The sequence below is a fragment of the Dromiciops gliroides genome, chromosome 1 (assembly GCF_019393635.1).
Source record: "Dromiciops gliroides isolate mDroGli1 chromosome 1, mDroGli1.pri, whole genome shotgun sequence".
Taxonomy (NCBI): domain Eukaryota; kingdom Metazoa; phylum Chordata; class Mammalia; order Microbiotheria; family Microbiotheriidae; genus Dromiciops; species Dromiciops gliroides.
In genome coordinates, this window is record NC_057861.1 from 192586114 (window position 1) to 192608957 (window position 22844).

At 39.7% G+C, this 22844-nt stretch overlaps 1 protein-coding gene across 1 annotated transcript in view; it reads right to left on the bottom strand.

Moving 5' to 3' along the window:
* Window positions 1–7997: 7997 nt before the first annotated feature.
* The window catches only part of NFATC1 (nuclear factor of activated T cells 1), a 221502-nt gene continuing 206655 nt past the window's right edge, over window positions 7998–22844 (bottom strand). The window contains exon 10 of the mRNA XM_043979273.1: window positions 7998–9962. Coding sequence (XP_043835208.1) covers window positions 9913–9962 — 50 coding nt within the window. The 3' untranslated portion in view covers window positions 7998–9912. The remainder of the gene's footprint in view (window positions 9963–22844) is intronic.

Genomic DNA, 22844 nt, shown 5'->3' on the forward strand with positions numbered 1-22844 from the left:
ACTGAGTAGTAAGGTATTATCGATTCTGCTGGTAGCAGTCCTCCTGTAAGGACCTAGGTGTTTTGTTTCCCAGGTCCTGTCCTGATCCCTTTTCCAGCTGGTTCTTGGGACGTGGCTACTTGGGTCTCATTCTGAGAGCTGTTTCAGTCCTGCCTCTTGCTACAGGTCCAGGATGCTTGAGCATGGAACCCTTTAGCTTGTCCCTGTTTAGAACTTTCACAGGTTTCTCTTAGTCTTCTTGTGCAGTCCTGCACTGAATGGAGGAGTTTATAATCACATCCCTTTGCTTTTCTTTGATCATTGTTCTCTCTAGTACAGTTTGAGTACTTCACTGGGGTATTTCTTGGGAATCTGGGTTCCTCTAGATCCTAACATCCTGAATCTTAGCTGGAAGTGATTATACTTGTGATTTCATTGATAGAGGGAAATCCTAGCTGAGGAAGCTCCCTCTAGTAATGCTGGTTATTCCTTATCTGCATCTTATATCTTTAGAGAACAAAGAAGACAGCTGACTTACCCAGGGTCACACAGCCAGTATGTCTTAAAGGTGAGGCTTTACATACATACATCCATGTACATGTACATGCATATGTATGCATGCATTTAATATAAGAATAATGGAGCATTGGAAATCTACCATTAAAAGGGTGAGTTTTGGTGAAACAACAGAAATAAAAGACTATTTCTCCATTGGCGTTTTAAAATTAAAGATTAAGATTTAAGAGAGAGACAATGGTTTCTTAGTCCTCAGCTGGTATGCCTGTATTTATCCCAGATTCTAATTTGCCTTTTCCTGGAGCTGTAGTCTGCTTTGAATGGGTTCGATTACAAGCAGCTCAACCCACAACTGTGGAGTTGATTTCTGATAGTTCTGAAGGCCATGGAAATGCTGATTCAGTCTTTTCAAATACTGTGCTTTATATCATTTATGCCCAGTTCATTCATATAGTAGGAAATCCCTAGGAGGGACACACTACTGAGTCAGTTCAATGAACTCTGGATGATCAGCCTTGGGTGATGAAGGGTGATTGGGTGGGGGTGGGGGATAGGGAATGACTGGGTGTATTTATCCTCCTTAGATATATTAAATATTTTAATGTTGCCAATTCAGCAGCTGTAAAATATGTGGGAAGGGGGGTACTTAATTTTGCCTATCCCATACACCCGCTTAGTTGTTGTCTTTCAGGCTCAAAGAGGACCAAAGTGACATCACTATGTTGGGGTGAAGTTATGTGTATCCAACTGTGACTGTTCAGACCAATAAGAGTTCAAAAGGCTTGACCACAGGTTGGGTAGAAATGGTCCATATGAGAGTTTGGAGTGGTTATGTCTCTAAAATTGTCTATCTCATGTTTCCTTTGAGTTACTTCAATTCTGCTTTGCTCATAGAGTGCAGCACCTTCTTTGGTGCAGGCATGTCATGCTGGGCAGCCCTTTTCCAGTGTCTCCTATGTCACAATCAATTCCAAAGTCCTTCAGAAGGATGTTGAGAGTGTCCTTGTATCATTTCTTCTCACTTCCATGAGAGTGCCTGCCTTGTGTGAGTTCTCTGTAAAATAGTCTTTTGGGCGGAGGGCAGCTAGGTGGCACAGTAGATAAAACACTGGCCCTGGATTCAGGAGGACCTGAGTTCAAATGTGACCTCAGACACTTGACACTAAAGTCACTTAATCCTCATTGCCCTGCAAAAAAAATAGTCTTTTGGGCAAACACACTTTTGGCATTTGAACATGACCAGCCTGTCAGAGTTATGCTCTCTGCAGTAGAATTTGAATGCTTGGTGGTTTAGCTAGAGAAAGAACCTCACTATCTGGTACCTTATTCTGCCAGTGGGTCTTCAGAATCTTCCTAAGATAATTCAAATGGAAGTGATTCAGTTCCCTGGCATGTCACTGGTATAATGTCTAGGTTTCACAAGCATACAAGAATGAAGCCAGTACATTGGCTCAGTAGACCTTCAGTTTGCTAGGCAATCTAATACTCTTCTCTTCCACACTTTCTTTTGGAGCCTTCCAAACACTGAGTTAGCTCTGGCAATGCATGCATCAAACTCATCATCTATATGTATATCTCTGGAAAGTATACTGTCAAGGTAAGTGCACTTATCCATAGCTTTCAAAATATACCTAGCAGGTTTGGTAATAACAGTAATTCTATAATGAAGACAGAAGCATTTGGAAAACTAAAGCTATAGAAATGGGGGGAGAAAAAGAAGAGCATGGGAGGGTCACACAAATTCTTTCTATAATAGTCAAAATTAGGGTCTAGAAATGGGCCCTGTAGTTGTCATAAGCAAGATTTTAATCTTGAATCCTCATCTAATCCATCAATCAGTAACTATTACATGCTACTGTGTGCCAAGCACTGTGCACTGGGGACACAAAAAGAGACAAAAGACAGCCCCTGCCCTCAAGGGGCTTATAATGGAGGAAACAACATGCAAGCAAATATACATAAAGCAAGCTACATATGGGATAAATAGGATATATTAACAGAGAGAGAAGGCACTGGAATTAAGAGGGGTTGGGGAAGGATTCCTGTAAAAGGCAGGATTTTAGTTGGGACTTAAGGGGAGCCATGGAGGTCAGTGGTAAGAGCAGAGAAGGGAGAGTGTTCCAGGCATGGCCTACCTCCAGAGAAAATGCCAGGAGCTGAGAGATGAAGTATCTTGTTCCACTTCCAGATGTGAAATCTGCTCATTCATTCGTTCATTCATTCATTTACTATCTATTTATGTCTGTCTGTCTATTTATTTATGTTTATTTATTTTGTAGGGCAATGAGGGTTAGGTCACTTACCCAGGGTCACACAGCTAGTAAGTGTCAAGTGTCTGAGGCCAGATTTGAACTCAGGTCCTCCTGAATCCAGGGCTGGTGCTATATCCACTGTGCCACCTAGCTGCCTCCAAAATCTGCTCATTTAAAAAAACACCAAAACATGCTCTTACTTGTCCCTTTTTCCTCCTTTCTTAAAATGGAGGGATTGTTGTTAGAGCCTAGAATGGTTTAATAAATAGATCCATTAATTTGAGACTGTAGCTGATTCAGGGTCATAGGGCCTGGGTTCAAGTCCTACCTGCATGACCTTGGGCAGATCATCTAATTTCACTGGGCCTGAGATTCCTCTTCTGTAGAATGGGGTTGAACTAGCTGGCATCTTCCTGAATTATGATGCAGAATTATGATTTAGAATTATGATTCAGTGCTGCATAAGAGAACCATTAGCTATCAACAAAAGCAGAGCCTGAATTAGCCCTTTTCATAGAGGCCCTTAAAAAGTTCAGATCTGAAAACTGCCGGGGTCACAGAGAGTGTGAAGGAGACAGCAGAATTACTAACGGCTTCCTCAGTTCGACCACAGTCAGACAGTGGGGTGAAAAAAACCAATGACTATGCATCTGGGAACCAGGTTTCTAATCTCCACTCTGCCACTAACTAGTTAGCTTTTCTACCTTGAGCAAATTGTATAATCACATTCTGATCCTCAGTTTCCTCACTTGTACACAGAGGACCCTAAGATTCGAATGTGTGGAAGAGATTCTTAGCATTTTGTGAGGGCTGGGGAAGATGGAGAATGAAGGAAATGCCAGGCTGATCTTCCCCAAAAGTGAAATGACCCCATGTGAAAGGTCCATGGTGTAATTTGTGTGAAAAGTGTTTGACACATAGGAGAACCTGGCATCCCTTGCTTGAAGCTGATAAGGAGTTGGATTTCTTTTTCTGCCACAGTATTTTGCAATTATTTAACTGTGATATGTGGAATAACCTAGCAGGCTGTCATTTGGGAACTCCACCAGCACCTTCCAAGTGACTTAAACTGAAGACTTCCTCAAGGGTTTCATCTTGGTGAGGGAATCCAGGACAGTGAGAGAGAGAGAGAGAGAGAGAGAGAGAGACAGAGAGGAAAGAGAGGCAGAGAGGAGAGAAAAAAGAAATTAGAACAGAAAGGAGAAAGAAGACAGAGACAGACAAGAGAAAAAAAGAAGAGACAGAGAAATGAGACAGAAAGGAGAAAGAAAGAAGACAAGAAAAAGAAATAAGGGAGGGAGAGAGAGAGAGAGAGAGAGAGAGAGAGAGAGAGAGAGAGAGAGAGAGAGAGAGAGAATAATACACAGGAGATTTGCTTTTGGTTTTGATTATGAGTGATTATTAAGACATCCTAGAATTCATTTATTTTCCTTTGACATAAAGAACTCAACAAAAGGTATTTCTTGTAGTTTCATTGGGATTCAGATAACAACCCAGTTGTTCAGTTGTGTCTGATTCTTTGCGACCCCATTTAGGGTTTTCTTGGCAAAGATACTGGAATGGTTTGCCATTTCTTCCTCCAGCTCATTTTATAGATGAAGAAACTGAGGTAAACAGGGTTAAGTTACTTGCCCTGGATCACACAAGTAGTGTCTAAGGCTGGTTTTGAATTAAGGTCCTCCTGCCCATACTCCAGGGCCATACTCTATCTATCACCCCACTTAGTTGCCCTAATAACCCAGAGCTGTCTCTAATAAGATGTATCAAGGATTCCACCCAACAGCCATCCCAAAGTACCCATCTTAATTTGCTGCTTCCTTCTTCTAGGTAATAACCTTCAATCTCTCTCTCTCTTTTTTTTTAAGTGAGGCAATGGGGGTTAAGTGACTTGCCCAAGGTCACACAGCTAGTAAGTGTTAAGTGTCTGAGGCCGGATTTGAACTCAGGTACTCCTGACTCCAGGGCCGGTGCTCTATCCACTGTGCCACCTAGCTGCCCCCCATCTACTCTTATTATCTTCATTTTAGCCTCTCTCAACCCAATGTAAGACTCTCTTTTGTAATCTTTAATTATACATGAAGAGAGACACTCTCTTTACTGGACAGTTAGTCCCTCCGTATTTTTAGGACATACTGCTGAGTTGGTTGAAATGAAAGCTACCATTGCCTTAGAGTATCCCAGAGTACACATACACCTTGGAGAGGGCAACAGGTGTTTTGCATGTGGAAAGGATAAGAAAGGGCCCTACAGAAGCCTAGTGACAAGGCATCTTCCAAATTTGCTTGAGATTCAAAGCAGTTCAATTTCCAAGAGATCTCAGATAGGGAGATGTCTGGATTCTCACAGTTTCAGCTCTGGACTTGGGTTGCTCCCGATTACTGGGCTAAGTTTGGCATTTATCAAGTGACCATTTTCAGGCTAATTTGTGTCCAACTCAGGTAGACTCAGAATCACACTCATCTCTGGTTCCAAATGGAAGCAAATATAAGAAAACCAAATTAGCAACTGCGGTCTTGTGGTGTGGCATGCTGCTTTCTAGTTTGTCAGGTGTTTAACAAATTCTGAAAACCTGTATCTTTGATGTTTCTCTATGGATCATTTAGTACAATGGGCTATTGCCGACAAACACAGTAGCTCATGAAGTAACTCCAAAAGTTCAACCAGATTAGGTTAAACCTATACCTTTATTTTCATTGAAGAGGAAAAAAAACCCAAAAGCCAAAACAAACTTGAGTCACTCATTCCCTCCCTCCATGAGCAGACTTAACTTGCTAACCATATGTTATAAAGGACAAGACAAGTGCTTTGGAGTCAGAATAGGTGTTTAAATCCCACTTCTGATACTACCTGGGTAATTCACTTGACCTCCCTGGGTCTCAGTTTTCCCATCTGAAAAATGGGGGGATTGGACTACATGTCCTCCGAGATGCCTTCAAATTCTGTATCTGTGATCCTATGACTTAATGAAAAACACCAACCCCCAAAGGCACGTGAAACTAAGAAAATCGGTTAAGGCAAAACCACATAGAAATAGCAAGAGTTATAATGGTGTCTTGGAAAGTTGCCTGGCCTTGTAGTAATTGAGAACTGGTTTCTAGTCCCCAGCTCAGCGGCTGGAAATAGTTTCATAAACTTAGCCAAATCACTTATTTTGCCTTGGGGCAGCTAGGTGGCACAGTGGATAAAGCACTGGCCCTGGAGTCAGGAGAACCTGAGTTCAAATTCGGCCTCAAACACTTAACAATTACTAGCTGTGTGACCCTGGGCAAGTCACTTGACCCCAATTGCCTCACCAAAAAAACAAACAAAAAAATCACTTATTTTGTCTTTCTGGGCCTGTTTCTTCAGCTCTCAAAAAACCATCTTGCACTCTGGTTTCTCAGGTCTCTTTGAGCTTTAATTATCAATGATGGTGTCAAGGGGTATAGAATCTAAAACTCACTTTCTAAATTTAAAAACATATTTCAGGACCATAGAATACGAATATCAACCTTTCTGAAAGAAAAAAAAATTAAAAGAAACAAATGACAACTGCCCCTGCAATTAAATCCACTTTCAAACACAGTTTCCACCCTCTTCTTCATTGATAGGAAAAGAAGCTACAGTTCCCCCATGTGAGTTTTGAACCTGCTTCAATGCTGTTGGTCTGTTCTCAAATATCATGAGCAGATGAGAATGTAATAAGCTTGTCTTGGCAAGGAATTGTGGGAAGCTTCCTGTACTTGCCTACCTCAATCTCTTTCTCTGCTCTGCCCCATGGGACTGTAGCCCTTTTGGCCACTTTGACCTCTAGCATTCTAGGATTCTGTTTTGTTTCAGTAGGCATTGGAGTCTGGGCTGGCTCCTTCTGAGAGTTCCATAGATATAATTTAGCCTAGGACTACTAGGTGCTCAATGAATTGGTAAATAAGAGAGTAGAGCTCATGAAAATGCAGTGTTACATCCTGTCCTCTTCATGGTGTACTCTCCTCTATCTTCTTTGTAGATGACTTCTTCCCTTTGTCATGCTGAGGACCAGACCTTCCAAAGACGTGCTGAATTTACCTGGCATAGAGCCAAATACAGGGATAGCTCAGTGAATATTTGTGATTTCACTGGATTCCTATGGCCAAAAAATGATTCCAAGTTTCTTGTTGCCACAGACTCTCTTATCTAAGAAATATTCTCCTGCTCCTACCTGTGAATCTTGGAGAGCCATACACCAGCTCAGAGCAATCAGAATTGGAGGTAGCCCAAAGGACAATGGAAAAGACCAATGGCAGACATAAGTAGACCGCTGCATGTGGCCAAATGGCTGGGGATCAAGAAGGGGTGTCAAAGACACTATTTCAGACTTTGTGTGATGAGTGCCCTTGAGGTACTAGAAGAAACAGAGGACCACCTCCAGAACTTTGGGTATATCCTCTGCAGAGAATTGATATAAAGATATAAACAAGAATAGCCCACCATGAGGCATGGAAGGTTTATGATCCACACTGGTGAGGAGATTAGCTACACACTACAGTTTCAAGTTCTCAGAGTTATGGTCTCTACTGACTGGTTCCAGAGACTCCTGGTTTCCACTAAAAAATGAGAGTGAAGAAGTGAAATCATGATGTCACCCTATGATTAGTAATGATAATTACTGATGAGAAGTCCACATTTCATGTTTTAGTTTGGAACAGCCACATATCTGCCCACCCAAAGCTTAAAGTTGGAGGAGGCATTGGGGATTGGAGGGGCGGGGGGAGACTAGCTTCAAGAAGCAGAGAAGTATCTGACAAAAAAGATGTGATATTTTAAGCCTGAGAGTGATGTTGTGAAAGGATTTCTGGATTGCATGTGTGCATGTGTGTGGTCAAAGCCTCACCCAGCATACTCCTGAAAGCAAAAATACTTGGCATAAGCAAAGGCTCTGCTATTCCTTTACAATGTTTCTGAAGTCCCGAGTGGATCATGTCTGAGAACCATATCATATATACATTTCTTTCCTTGGCAGTAATTTCTTCTAAATATATAGGGAAACAAAAGACAGCAAATCTTTTGGCAAAGACCATCCACTTCCATATTAAAATTATCATATTAACAGATTGCAGCAGGTTGCAAACAACTATGGGAATTTTTAAAGGACTACTGAAATAGATATACACACATATACGTTAGACAATGTTTACTATAAGACATAGCTTCTTTCTGAGATGCTAGAAGGAAGAAAAAAAGTAGGATTTTTCAAGAGAAAATGAACCACTCTTAGACTAATGTCCAGGAAAAATAATAATAATATATAATAAGTTGCTTTATTGGATCTAGTTTCTAACTACAAAGATAGCTTACACAACTATCCAAGTTTTCATTTTAAAATAGCAGTCTACAGAACATGTTTCATGCAACTCCTATGGTCCTAAGTACAGGGTAAATAACTGGGAATAAACAGGTAGGGAATAATACAGCTTACCAGCAGTAGCAATAACTGCCCAATATATACACACAGCCATATTCTATTCTCAGCTCTTCACAGTTATGTGCAAATGTTACAAATATGGCTTTTGGGTTCTCTATTTTTTTTTCAAGAAAAGTAAGACATAATTATACAGAAGAATATGTGAAAAGGTGATTCTTTCTGCAAGAAAGTTTTTCCATTTCATGACACTGCATTTAAGTAGTAATTTACAACCTCCACCTGAGGGTGTAATACAGGCATGTTCCATAAGGGGGCGTTGATTCCTAAGGCACAATATTAAGGTTAAACATTTGTTAATTAAGCCATGCTTTTTTTCTTTTCTTTTTTCTTTTCTTTTTTTTTTTTTTTGGTTATATGAAATAATAGGTCACTGCTAATAATAATGTGAAATAAGCTGTTCATTGTACAAAATGCAGTAATAATAAAGGCTAAGCTAACCTATTAGGTGCTCCATTAACAAGAACTAATTTGAAAACATCCTATACAGCGCTGCATATTAAAACATTGTTTTTGGTAATATCTTTCTTTCATGAAGCAGAGAGTTATAAGGCTCCTGTGGAATAATAATCTTATAATTGAAGAAATATTTTACACTCTTTTGAAATGGTATTTACACTTATTTTCATCTTTTGCCATTTGGTAAAAAGAACATGTTATCCCTATGCATCTTTCCTGGCTTTCTAAAGTGCTTGTTTAACTGCATGAGGCAAGAAAAATGCATATCTGTTGGTGGGGTGATGGCCCCTAACAGATGTAGCTGAAAAGTCAGATTTGAACTCTGAAATGTATTTCTTAAAATGGATACTTGTTATTGCTGGCCTTGATGCCCTTGCTGGGCCGAAGGCTGATAATCAACAACTCTATTATTTGTTATACATAAATATATGCCCTATATGTGTATGTACATGCAAATGCAAGATCTATCATGTCATGGATATCAATGTTTTGCCCATCAATCTATTTTGTGCTATTTAACTGATTTGTGCTATGTTTGAAGCTAGATTAAAATAAAAATCCTAGCATGCTACGATTAACAATCCTATGGTTTACTAGCACAGGGAGAAAAGGCTATAATGAAAGAGCTGAGATGACAAACTGGAGGGATTCTGAAATGTACTGAATAAGGCAAGATATCATCAATTACAGCAGAGGAAAAGTTGAAGTTCAGGAAACTTCAAAGACTCCCCCCACACACACACATACACCCCTCACGGGCAGTATTCTTTTGATTTAGAAAAGGATTAAGCATAAGAATGAAATCTTTTATAGTTTTTACTCCTACAAATACTCAGATGGTAGCAAATTCAAAGGCAACTAAAATGCTCTGATGCTATGATCTGGTAAAATAAGGCACTTCCAGTATTGAATTCCAGCCGTGCCAAAAAGATTAAGCCTGGGTCCAACCTATCATTCTGTTGTATCCCCATTTCCTCCTTTAAGAGGTGCCACTACACAGTTTGTTTCCTCCACATACATCCTCCCCCTTTTTTTCTTGAGATGACTTTGTTTTTCTCCAGAATATCTTGTTGATGAAATCAAAGAGTTATTTTTTTTTACACACGATAGAAATCTTCAGCTCCCAGCATTCAGTAAATTGGAAGATCCAAGTGGTACCAGGTAATGTATTCAGTTCATTCAGTAAAAGGTCTCTTGATGCAGAAGCTGACCTGCCAGCTGCAGAGAAACCATGTGGTTTCTAAACTAGTTCCAGTATTGCAAAGCAAGCTATGCATGGACGTTGGTGCTGGAGAGGTCGTTTCTTATTATTTCATTTACTACAAGAGAAAAAAAAAAGGAGGAGAATTATTCAGATGAAGTGGTTAGCAGCCAATATAGCTTGAAATGCCAAACGAACACATCCCATAGTTTTGATCTATGCTCAGTGCATGAAATGCATGTCACAGAGTTAAGGAAAACAACACGTTTCTTACTTTCTTTAAGTCCATTTTCTCTGTTTAGCCGGGACATGCAAAACATTCAACTTGCTGGGGATTCAGCTCAGCAGATTAAAGTTAGAAATGGAGACTTATCCTAGAACCAGAGTCCTTAAGCTTGCATACTTTTTCCAGTCCCCCCCCCACACACACACACACCGGCCCCATCCATCCATTCCCCTTTTCCCTACTAGAATGTAAGCCTCTTTGCAGAGTTAAGGATGTTTTTAATTATTGTCTTTCTAACTCCAGCATCTAGCAGAGTGCCCAATCTGTAGAAAGTGTGTAATGTTTATGAAATTGAATAGTCCATAACTCGGTTATTAATTGGCCCTTTTGACACTGCAAGGGCATGTACAAAGCAGAGGTGCCAGGTGCTAAGCTTGATCCTTGGAAGATGAAATGCTACTTCTCCAGGACAGGAACACACATGTTGATTTTCCACTGTGCCATATAGAGGTTTCATAAAGCATGGTGGCGGCATGTGTGTGTTTCAAACTATCAACTTCTTTGCTATGTCTGTCAGCCCATTAACTGTTTTTATAAACAAGTAACTTTCTTGTCTTCTTTATACTCCATGTCATGAAGGCCAGGTGCGTTGTGCCCCTTTCCTTGTTCCTGAAGACTGAGGTTAGAAGGAGCAAAAGAGCCATCTCGTCAGCATTTGAAGAGAAAGAAAACATTCATCTCTTTCTCAGCATCAGGCAGTGCAATGGTCACACTGACACTAAGTGGCTTTCTTTAATTCCCGCCTCTTCGTTCATTCTCTTATTTCCCTGTAGATTGTCAAGCTGCACAGTTTCCCACACTCAAATGATGTCCGTTTATCAGCTTGTGATTTTTGGCAGATGGACAGGAAATGACTGAACCTGGCAAAGGCCAACCCCAGTGAACTGCACAACATCCCCTCTCTTTCCACCCCACCTCCAGTTACCACCATGGCCAAGCGATTTTCTCTAAGATAGGGAAAATGCCATCAGTACCACTGTCATTGCTTCTCATTTTCCTAACATTATTTGGAGGTGGGGAGCCCATGTGTACGTCATGGAACTGCCCAAATTTCCCTTTGCCCATGGGCTGGAGTGCACGGTCATCCAGATAAACCTCATGTGTTTTCTGCAAAGGCCCTGGGTTGTCTAAAGTCAACTTCCTGGAGCAATTAGTTGCTGAATACTTCATCACCACCATCCCCCAGCACTCCCTCCCTCCCTATCCCTTTCAACTCCCTGCCATTTGCAAAAGAATAACAATAATAATATGAGCACAGGAGAGTCAGGGATTGTATCAAACAAGCCTGTGGCAGTTAACTGGCACCATTTTGTAATTCTGAACTCCTACTAGAAGTAGACTGGAACGCCATTGATTCATTTACAAGGTGATAAGAATCAATGAAGTCAACCTTCTTAGCTACTTGCCTGCCCTAAATGCTTATACTGATCAAATTGGTGTATGCAAGAAAGTATTCAAGTAGCAATCTACTTTATTAAGAAGGGTAGATCACTGTTTCATAGACCAGGAATCTGAAGCTTATCAAGTCAGCGAACAGATCAAGAATTTGTGCCACCAGGGTTCATCTTTGTACTCATTCATTCATTCATTCATTCATTCATTCATTTGTTCATTCTATCTAACCACCAGATCTATCTTAGGGACATACTAGAGACCTGGTCGACTTCCAGAAATACTAAAGGTGACAATGAAATGCAGACATAAATAGGTGAATGAAACCACAAATTCCCCAAGGATGACATGAGAATAACTTCTTCAGCATATAATCTACTAGAAAGGATTGAGGCCAACAATTTTCACACTGGGCCACTTCCCATACACTGATGAGAAGGCCAACAAACTCACAGGTTAGTGTTCAACTTCAATGAATCCATTTGAAAGCAAAAATAAAAGCAATCCCCAAACCCCTCTTCTATGTAGCACATATGTGTGTGTGTGTTTACTTGAAAGCTATCCAATGCATAATCATTCTCTTGACTAACTAGCCACCTCTGATTATGTTCACCAAATTCTTCTTTTAATAGTATGCTACATGATTCAGGAATGGAACAAACGCTAAAAACACAATTTGAGATCAGTTTTGAAATGTTACTTCATTTTTCTTCCTCTGCCTTGTTTATATTTACATACAAATGTGCCCTGTTTATTTCTGATGTGTAATTTGTATTGCCAAAGAGCACCATTTCTGGGGTTCAACTCCTAAATCCCTGGAGTTCACATCTGGGGTATTTTCTCAGTGAACAGAAGGTTTATCTGTTTGGGGCAGAGAGGCGAGGTGCAAGATGATATAAACAGGATTTCCTTATACCAATACCAATATTTTTTGCCATGTGTCAAAGGTCTATTCTTAATGAGCAGAAAAGCTAGGTCTTTGATGATAGAGAACAAAGGTAGTGAGAAAAGAAGAATTAACACTACAGGTAGGGAAATTACCTTATCATAAATAAGCCTGCATATATGAAAGTGGAAAGAATCCCTGGGAGATGCCATTAATCCATAAGTGCCTTTCAATGAAAATTCTTGAACAACAGAATTGATTTTCACTTGTTTGAGATGGCTTCAGGATCCGAATCCTATCTGAAAGTTCAGGAACAAATTTCTGAGGTCTCTTCCAATTCAATCACTCTAGGACTCTCTGCCATTTTTCTCTTTTATGAGTTAGGACAATTCAATTTCAAATCAAAACCTTATTCTAGTAAGATCAGAAGTTGAAAGGATGAGAGAGGCACGCTGGAGGTAAATGACAAAGGAGATGGAGGGAAAGCAGTTGGCGGATCAGGTGCCAAAATTTTAGTCTTGTTAAATAACTAAGCAATGATGTACATACTGCAGGGGGGAAAATAACATCTGCCTGAAAAGATGAAAGGGGAAGAACCATTAGAAGTGGGCTTCCCCTTGCTGCCCACTGATGCACCTGAACTTAAGAGGGAATACCCTTAAGTGGGTGTGAGCGGGGAAAAATCATTCAGCATGTCATTGTGCAGTCTAGGCCCTCCCTGAACCTGAGACTGTGACATGCCACAGTGTGGGATCCTCTGTGACTAGTGACTGAACCCATTTTCTTACTACCCATCTCTGTCCAGTAGTACTCCCACTGAGGACCGTGGGAAGGCAAAGGCTCCTTAGAAGAAGGATGGTATGTAGTTTCCAAAGTCTTTTGATACTAATGAAATGAGGTCAAAAGCTACTTCTTCCCAGAAGTGCTTAACTCTTCACCATCCTAATCTGAATTAAAAATGCCAGCCTGGATATGGCCAACGTGTTTGAGCAACAGATCCACAGGAGACCCACAAGACATGTTTGCCCTTGATTCTCTTAATTTACTTCTTGAGATTGAAGGGGCACATCTAGAGCTGGCAGCATTCACCACAAACTGAGTGCCAAACACATTTTGATGACCATGGCCTCAGCAAACCTCTGATCTTCTCCCGAACTATAAGCCTTAATAAGTGCATGTTGACTGATTTATTGATGATGGAGTGATAAACCTACTAACATCCTCAGAAGGAAAGTATGATTGTGAACACATTTCACAGATGAGATTAAAGACAGAAACAGACAACTGAGGGCTGAGATCACTGCTAAACTAAGAGGAAAGCCCCTGGTTCCCATAATCCTGAATTCTTGCTCTGGAAACTGGTATGGAATACCCTTCTGGTGGTTAGAGGACAGTTTGGACTCCATGAATGTAATTGCCACTGGGTGTTCTTATTTAGTTTTGTTGTGTCTTTGGAGTGGGGGCGGGAAGGAGGATGGTGGGTGGTGGGGGAGGAGGTGGTTTTCTCCTTTTTGATATGGTTGCTTTTGAAGTTGACACCTACAGCTTCCCACAATGCCAACTATCTACTGATACTTTCCATCTTATTATTCAGCCTTTCCACTGACACAAAATAAAAATACATAGTACTGAGAACTGCAGGTAACATGTGACCCTCTGTACCTGTCAGAAGCCTGAAAGAGGAACCTTTCCTTTGCTCAACATCAGATGCCACTGCAACAGGATGTGGTGAGCTGTTATACCACAATTTAATTTAATAAGGAGGTTTTTTCCCTTATATTTAACTTTTCTCTAAAATGCCCTTGCAATGGAAACTGTTCTTTTTTCTTTCTAAAAACTAAGGTCACTGTGTGTGGTGCCTTGAATTCCCACTTAGAACTGGGACATTACAGGGACACAGAGTATGATTTCTAAACCTATGAGAATGTGTACTTTAGAAGGCATTTTGGTCATTTCTTTTAATAGCTTGGGGGAGGGGGAAGGGAAAAAGCAGAATCCCACCTTTTCTCAATTTACCTCCCTTACTACATATTTGTATCTATCAGACATAAAATGTTCCTCTTCTTTTCTGTATCATGCATAGAGATCTTTTTGTCATGCATAAAAATTTGCTGGCCAAGTCTAACACCTAGTTGGTCATGAACTAACCATCTCTCTCTCCTGCCACAGAATTTGTATTTTAAATTGACTGCTTTTCCTCCAAATTGACTGCCATTTTGAAAAGGTTTTGTTATAACCCTGTGTTTTAATGAAATACCCACAATTCATCTTGTGGATTTTTACCCTGCTGACTTTTCCTATCACTATACAGATGGGCAAGAGGAATCCAAAGGCAGCTTCAGAGTCCAATGTTCATTAGAAATATTTTGCTGACTAATGTATCTGTCGGTGCTTACCTTTTCCACAAAGCCTCTCCTATTTCTCTTGACCCTTGGTTATGGAAAATAATTTAATGGCTCCCATTTTATTTATATAATGAAGGTATGGCTGCATTATTTATTTATTAACATTTACAAAACCCTTTATTGGAAGTAATAATAGCTGACATTTATATCATGCTTTAAGGTACGAGAAGTACTTTATATGCATTACATCACTTGAGCTTTATAACAACCCTGTGAGATAGGTAGTACAAGAATTATTATCCTCTTCTTACATATGTAGAAACTGAGGCTCAGTGGTCAACTGTGGTCATACAGCTCATAGTTGCTTGGGACAAGATTTCCCTGATTCCAAGTCTACCACTCTATACTGCACTTTCTCCCTTTCACCTTTTTCCAAAATGATTTCATTTACCTCTCATCCGATCTTTACAGCAGCTTGGTGAAATCAACATTGCAGGTATCACTCTTCCCAGTACGTAGATGATGAAACTGGAGTCAGGGATGTTAAGTGGCTCCCCAGAGTTACACAGCTAGGAAGTGAAAATCAGGTCTAGAATCCAAGTCACCTGCCTCCCACTCAAATGTTCTGTCTACTGCATCATACTACCCTCAGTATCATTAGTACTTGCTGTTCTGAGTATCTTTAAAGCAGGGGTTCTTAACCTGGGGTCCATGGACTTGTTTTTTAAAATTGAGAATCATATTCCAGTGTAATTTCTTTCCTTTGGAATTTTGTATGTTTTATTTTGTGCATTTAAAAACTTGATTCTGAGAATCAAGGGATCTACCAGACTGCCAAAGAGTCTAAGACACAAACAAAGGTTAAGAACCCCTACTTTAAATGGAGTCCCCTGGCAAGTACAGTCATTATAGTGAGTTAGAGATGTTAAATGTTTTGAATTTTTGTTTACAGGACTAATAAAAAAGTTTTGATGCTTAGCTAGAACTGGTCTCTTTAAGAGTAAATAATGAGGGGGCAGCTAGGTGGCACAGTGGATGGAGCACCGGCCCTGGATTCAGGAGGACCTGAGTTCAAATCTGGCCTCAGACACTTGACACTTACTAGCTGTGTGACCTTGGGCAAGTCACTTAACCCTCATTGCCCCACAAAAAATTAAAAAAAAAACAAAAACAAGAGTAAATAATGACACATCAATAGATGGTGTGATGGTACAACTAACAATGATTACTCCTACACACAGCATTTAGTGCTTCCTTGTCCCCTCTCTCCCTAATTATATCCATCACCTCTTCACATTCAGTCTCCAAAAGTTCCTTTGTCTCCCTGGTCCTTGCTATTTTCACCTATAGGTCATTCAAGATAGCACCGAGAGTTTGGTGTCTCTGGAGTGAAAATAAAAAGGGTTGTAGGAATATATTGTTACATTCCTTTCCAATTACATACACCCCTTCTTTATTTCCTTAAAAACAAATGGTATCCTCCTGCTTGGGCCAGCCAATCCACCCGCACAAGCTTGTTGCATATATAAAAGATGTATTTATAATGCTTAAAATGAGAGAGAGAAAGAGAGGGGGAGGAGGGAGAGAGAGAGAGGAAAAGAAAAGGGACAAACAAGCAAAGAAACCGCACAAACCCACGCACTGATCATTTATTTTCCATTTTACACACACACATACACACAGAGTGGACAAGAAATGTCAGCATTTCTTTTGCTTTAAAAATAGTGAAATGAGTTGTGAGCTCGTCAAAGATATCACTACAGATAAAGATGCCAGAGAACTGCTGACAAGGTAGGTCAGCTGTTCTCACACAAAAGGCCGTTACTTTTTTTGTTTTTGTTTTTGTTTTTTTCAACTAGAGAATCATAGATCGAGAACTGGAAGGAACCACAGAGATCATCAAATCCAGAGCCTTCATCTTATAGATGAGCAAACTGAGACTCACAGAGGTTAAACCATTTGTCTAAAGGTGACATAGGTGGGAAATACCAGAGACACAGATTCGAAACTTTAGTCCTTTGGCTCTATTAGAATTCAGTACATTTCAATTTGATAATTTCATCCAGACATCTCAAAGGCAGCAAGCAAGGCAATTGCAATTGGTTTGTATGAGGAGTTTGGAGGGTAGGGGGGCAAGCAGGAAGAGACAGTAAGATTTCTAAAGGAAATGTTTCTGAACTGGAGGCAGCATGCTACAGCATAAAGAATGCTGGCTCTGGGGCAGCTAGATGGCGCAGTGGATAGAGCACCGGCTCTGGAGTCAGGAGGACCTGAGTTCAAATCCAGCCTCAGACCCTTGACACTTACTAGCTGTGTGACCCTGGGCAAGTCACTTAACCCCAATTGCCTCACAAAAAAAAAAAAAAAAAAAAAGAATGCTGGCTCCAGAGTGTGAGGTCAGGGTTCAAATCCTACTTAATATGTGTGTGGCCTTGGGCAAGTTACTTAACCCAATTCAGACTCTGTTTTCTCCACTGTAAAATGAGAAACTTGGACCAGAGAGTCAACACTAACTCCATGGCTATGTCCAGCTCTGGCACTATGATTATATGCCATGGACCTCCAATGCCATCTTTTCTTCCAATGCATTTGATTTCTATTTAAAAGTGAGATTCCAAAGCAATATCTTTGGTGCTACTCATGAACCAAACGACATGCAAAATGTCCCTCTCTTAGGATTTCTGGAGCCAGTTTATTGTGCTTTCTATTGTATATACCTTATCTTTCCAGTTTCAAGGAAACCTTTATAATCAACTGTTTTACTTCCTACTCAAGTAAGATGGTAGTGTATGCTTTTATGTTAAGGGAGAAAAACTAAGGGCTATTACTTTCAATTGAGATAGGAAAGAATTAGCATAGAAAAAAACACCCAACTTAGATTGTTATATCTCACAAACATTAATAAAAAGCAGGATGTTAACTGCTATAAAAATTTAAACACGTAAGAAATAGTAACCACTAAGAATGGAAGAAACCAAAACATTAAATATATACTTTATAAAATATATTTTCTGAGTTATAGCAGTGGCCAGACTTAATATTTATGGAGAACACAGTAACCCTACATAAACTCCAAATGAATGGTACCATAATTTTATCTTCTCTCTACCTCCCTCCTTCAAGTGATTCCCTGCCCCTTTACCTAAACCCTCTCAAAAAAGAAGGCTAAAAAGAAGAAAGGTCTCAGGAGAATAGAGCTAGATGACCCCAGAGTTTCTGGAATCTCACTTTGGGAAACCTGATCTGACTAGATCCAGAGTTCCAAAGGCAAAAGGCAGGAAGTTGCCATTAATTGATGAAGTCAGAGAATGCCTACCTTTTCTAGACTGCACTAAAATCTCAAAGGCTACAAGCAAGGAGAGGTGAACTCTGAGTCCTCTGACATGCACAATTTCCCTGCCTAATCATGGTCCTTAATATGTGGGTGCATGTGCTCAGGCAATTCTGCAACTTTCAGTGGTGAATGTGTGTCAGGGAGATGCTTACAGGGACGGTGTCAGCACAAAGTGTTGACTGACAAGGCAGGGTGGGGGGGTTGGTTTAAGATCTTTCCACTTTTTTTAAACATAGCACAGCTGTAAAGTATGGAGGAAACATTTAGGCTATCAAAAATCTTGAATGTTCTGACAACTTTGCCTTTAAAATAAAGATTAAGATTCATGTACCAGCATGACTGGTGGGGCAGAAAACACAAGTCTAACACTTACTAGCTGTGTGACCTGTTCAGTGTTCAGTGGAAGGGATGCTGCAGATTTAGATATCATTGCCTATTAATTTCAGTCAAAAGCCATTTAAAAAAATAGCTGGGGGGCGGCTAGGTGGCAATGGATAAAGCACCGGCCCTGGATTCAGGAGTACCTGAGTTCAAATCCGACCTCAGACACTTGACACTTACTAGCTGTGTGACCCTGGGCAAATCACTTAACCCCCATTGCCCCGCAAAAAAAAAAAAAATTAAAAATTAAAAAAAAAATAAAATGTCAAAAAAATAGCCTGGGGGGCAGCTAGGTGGCGCAGTGGATAGAGCACCGGCCCTGGAATCAGGAGTACCTGAGTTCGAATTTGGCCTCAGACACTTAACACTTACTAGCTGTGTGACCCTGGGCAAGTCACTTAACCCCAATTGCCTCACTTAAAAAAAAAAAATAGCCTGGCCTTCCTGTTGATGTTTCCTGGCAGCATTAAATGTGTGTCCTTAGAACATAAGCTATTAGACGGAGAGCTTCTTGAAGGCAGGGACTAGTTCTGCCATTCTTTGTAACCCCAGAGCGTAGCACAGAGCCTAAGAACATGGTGTATGCTTAATAAATGTTTGTTGACTGATTAATAAAATGACAAGTCAGTTGAGTTCATGTAGTCTTTGCTTATATTGTTACACACGCAGCTGTGTGCACAAGCAGTACATTCAGTCCAGGCTTAATTGGTGGCAGCTTACATGAGAATGAGTGGGAGTTGGTTTTGTGTAAGACAGGAACATGAATCAGCCTGCTTCACACTCAGAGCAAAACAGCCTTTACCAAATACACACACACACTCCCCTTTCCCAATCCATGATCAACAAAAATACATAAACATAATGTGAGGATCAAAAGTACAGTAAAAAGTAGGTAAAGCATGAGTTAGAACCTTCTCTGTGGGCTAATTTTGGCCAGGGATACAGACTTATGGGGAAAATGGAAACTTAGGGGCTTCGAAGTAACAGAAAAGGGCATTTGGTTCAGAAATATTCATCCAGTCACACTCTAGAATAGTCAAAGGTTTTCACAGGTCACCCAGAAGTCAAAGATACCTAGAGATAATTTAGTTCAACTCCCCAACTTCATACACATGAAGAAACTAAGTTTTGTTTGTTTTTTTTTTTACAAGGGAAGGTTTGAGGGGTGGGGAAGCATTAGAAAGTCACAGCAATGCAAAAAACCCCCACACATCATGAAATTATTATTGTTTTTTAAAATATAGTAAAACTAAACTCTAAACTATCATCTTCAACGTGGGCATGGTCAGCTCAAGAATCAGACAATGTGATCTCTAGAAGCCATTTCCTCCTCTCTCTGACTCAGTTTCCTCCTCTGTATAATCATTGGACTCTACTAGAGCCCTTCTTACTCTAAATCCTAGGATCCTGGAATGGGAGAGGTGATGAATCCCTTTGAGATTCATCTTCTTATCCAGTCTTTTCATTTTACAGATGAGTTAAAATGGCAGGTGTTCCTACATCTCCCCCAATCCCAATGACATTCCATCCACCCTACCCCCACCCCTGCCTTTCCTGGCTTTCCAACATTTGGTTTTGTATTTTTGCATTCCATGAGCTTTTAGAAAAATAAAGCAAATCCTATCTTTTTAAAAAACAAATAAAAGCATTAAGAGGGAAACAGCACATTTTTAAATTATGCCCCCACAGGGCTCCAAACCTGAAGGTTCTTACTCTATGCCACTCCATTGTAGCACAGAGATTCCAAACACCGGGGAGTTTTGTATCGTATCCTGAAGAATTTTTATTCTGGCAATGTTTGTGGTGTACTTAAATACTCTGCAAAAAGAAATGCAGATACAAAAGAAAATTCAAAAATGTTTGCTCCATTTTCTTTTCAATCACAAAAATGCATATTTTGTACAGAAAACCTGTCATGGAATGAGTTTTGAATCTTAAGGTAAACAAACAAAAAAAACCTTTTAAAACAATGCATCAAAGGAGAAAGGGTTATTTTTCTTCATTTCCACAACTAAAATATAATTATAAACAGATTTACTTTGTTTTTTTCAAAAAAAGCTGACCTCCAGATAAATCAGTGCTATAACTCAAAGGAAGGTAACAATTAGGTGACCAGGTGACCAGGTGACATGGTGTATGGGGAAAGAAGGATAGATTTAGAGACAAAAGATTTCAGTTTGATTCCTGGCTCCAGTTTCTACATGTGTGACCTTGGTCTAGTCACTTTACTTTTCTAGTTCTCAGTTTCCTCAGGTATAAAATGAAGGATTTGGCCTAGTTTAAACACACACATACATATAGAGAATTATAATATAGTATAATATATATAGTTATAATATTATATAAATATTTATGCATACACACAGATATATACATGTATGTATAATGTATATATACACGTGTGTATTTATATGTGTGTATATGTATACACACACACACACATATATATATAGATATACAGATATACACAAGTAAAAGCATAATTGGAAGTCTGTATTTTTTTTTCAATTATGAGTATAGGTCAAATTCCATCACAATGAATCTAAGGCAGTGTTCAAATTATTTTTCCTGAACAGGAATGCTATTGTATATCATCATTCTTAGAATAAAGAGGACAGTGGATGGTGGGTGGAAATCGTTTTGTTAAAGGTACATTTTCACCACAAATATATTTGCTGTCATAAGATGTGATCTATATTTTGATAAATGCACCTTTTCCATTTCTTGAATATCCGGTTCCCTTCCCCCAACATATTATTGACTACATGACTTTGAATTTTTCCATTTGAGGTTATATATTTAGATTAACCAGGACCTTATTTAAGTGATTACTGTAAAAGTGTAGCAAGCATATTAATATGTCTTTATGAGGAAACCGAAATCATAAATGAGAAATAAATAGATGAAAAATGCTTTCTCTTTGTTCTAAGCACACATTCGATTTTTAATACAATGGTATCTGCTAGGGGCCCTTTATCTCCTTCCCCTCAAAGAAAGAGGTGAATTTTCCTAACCCTGATAAGAAGTTTACCTTAAACATCCCCCCCCCCACAATTTATAGCTCAACTTTAAATATGCACTAGATAACATCAGTCAATACTATATAGTAACAATAGTTTCATTTCATTCATTCACCTCTTCATTCCTTCATTCAGCAGATGTTTATTGAACACCCCTTATCCATCTAGAAGGCACTATACTAGATGCTGGAGGTTTGAGATGCTCTTTTTAAAAAGGAAGGGTCATTTGGTCCTGAGAACATGAATGGCAGATAACTGATATTCTGAAAACACAAAGTTCAGACATAAAATGGGAGCTCAATGCATATCGGGGGAAAAAAGTTTTATGAAGCAATGGAAAATGTACTTTCACAAGTTTCATTAAAAAATCAGATCTTATATTACCTTGAGTGTCCTGGATCTATTGGAAACCTACTTATTTTTATCTTTTTAATCACAATAAGCCACAGCCATCGGGCCTGCTATTTTTGGAAAGAGGGCAGGACAGTGGAGCAACTGAGTGACAACAAGTATCAGATTTTTAATAAAACATGATCCTCCCACCTGCATTTTTGGCACTGATGAATAGTATTGTTATACGTGAGTATCAGCCATTAAGACAGAATAATTTTCCTGCCTTCAGTGCCCATTTCCTTATTTAGCCTGACAACTCCAAATGATGCAAAAACTCATCATTAGAAACATTTTGGAGGGTTAAGTGGGAAAAGGATGAGAATGAAGGTGTTCTGCCCAAACGGGATGACCACAGCACACTGTGGGAGGGCCTGTCCCAGGATGCCCAATCCCCCTGGCAGATTGGGTCCTTGGCACCCCCAAATCCCAAGTGACAAGCAGGCTTATGTTTTTCATGTCTAGTCTGTTTTTTACATTTGTAAAGCAGGAGGATTTTACTCTCACCAATACAAATCCATTCCTCCTCCTATTCTAATTGATGAATCGAACCAACCAATCAATAAATTACCATGTATTTTCTTTTTCTTTTTTTTTTTAAATTTTTTTTTTCTAGGCAATGGGGGTTAAGTGACTTGCCCAGGGTCACACAGCTAGTAAGTGTCAAGTGTCTGAGGCCGGATTTGAACTCAGGTCCTCCTGAATCCAGGGCCGGTGCTTTAACCACTGCGCCATCTAGCTGCCCCCATGTATTTTCTTAAATGTCCTGTTACTCACCCCAAAATTTTTTTTTCTCTAAAATTTGAGGTTCTTTCCTGAATCACCCAAAATTTTAAAAGTGCACAGGAAAGTGCACTGAAGTGATCTGAACTCTCGAAAGCTCACAGAATGCTGACAGACATGCTCTATGAGATACTGTATATAAAGTGCTTTGCAAACTTTAAAGTATTCTACATGTATCAGTTG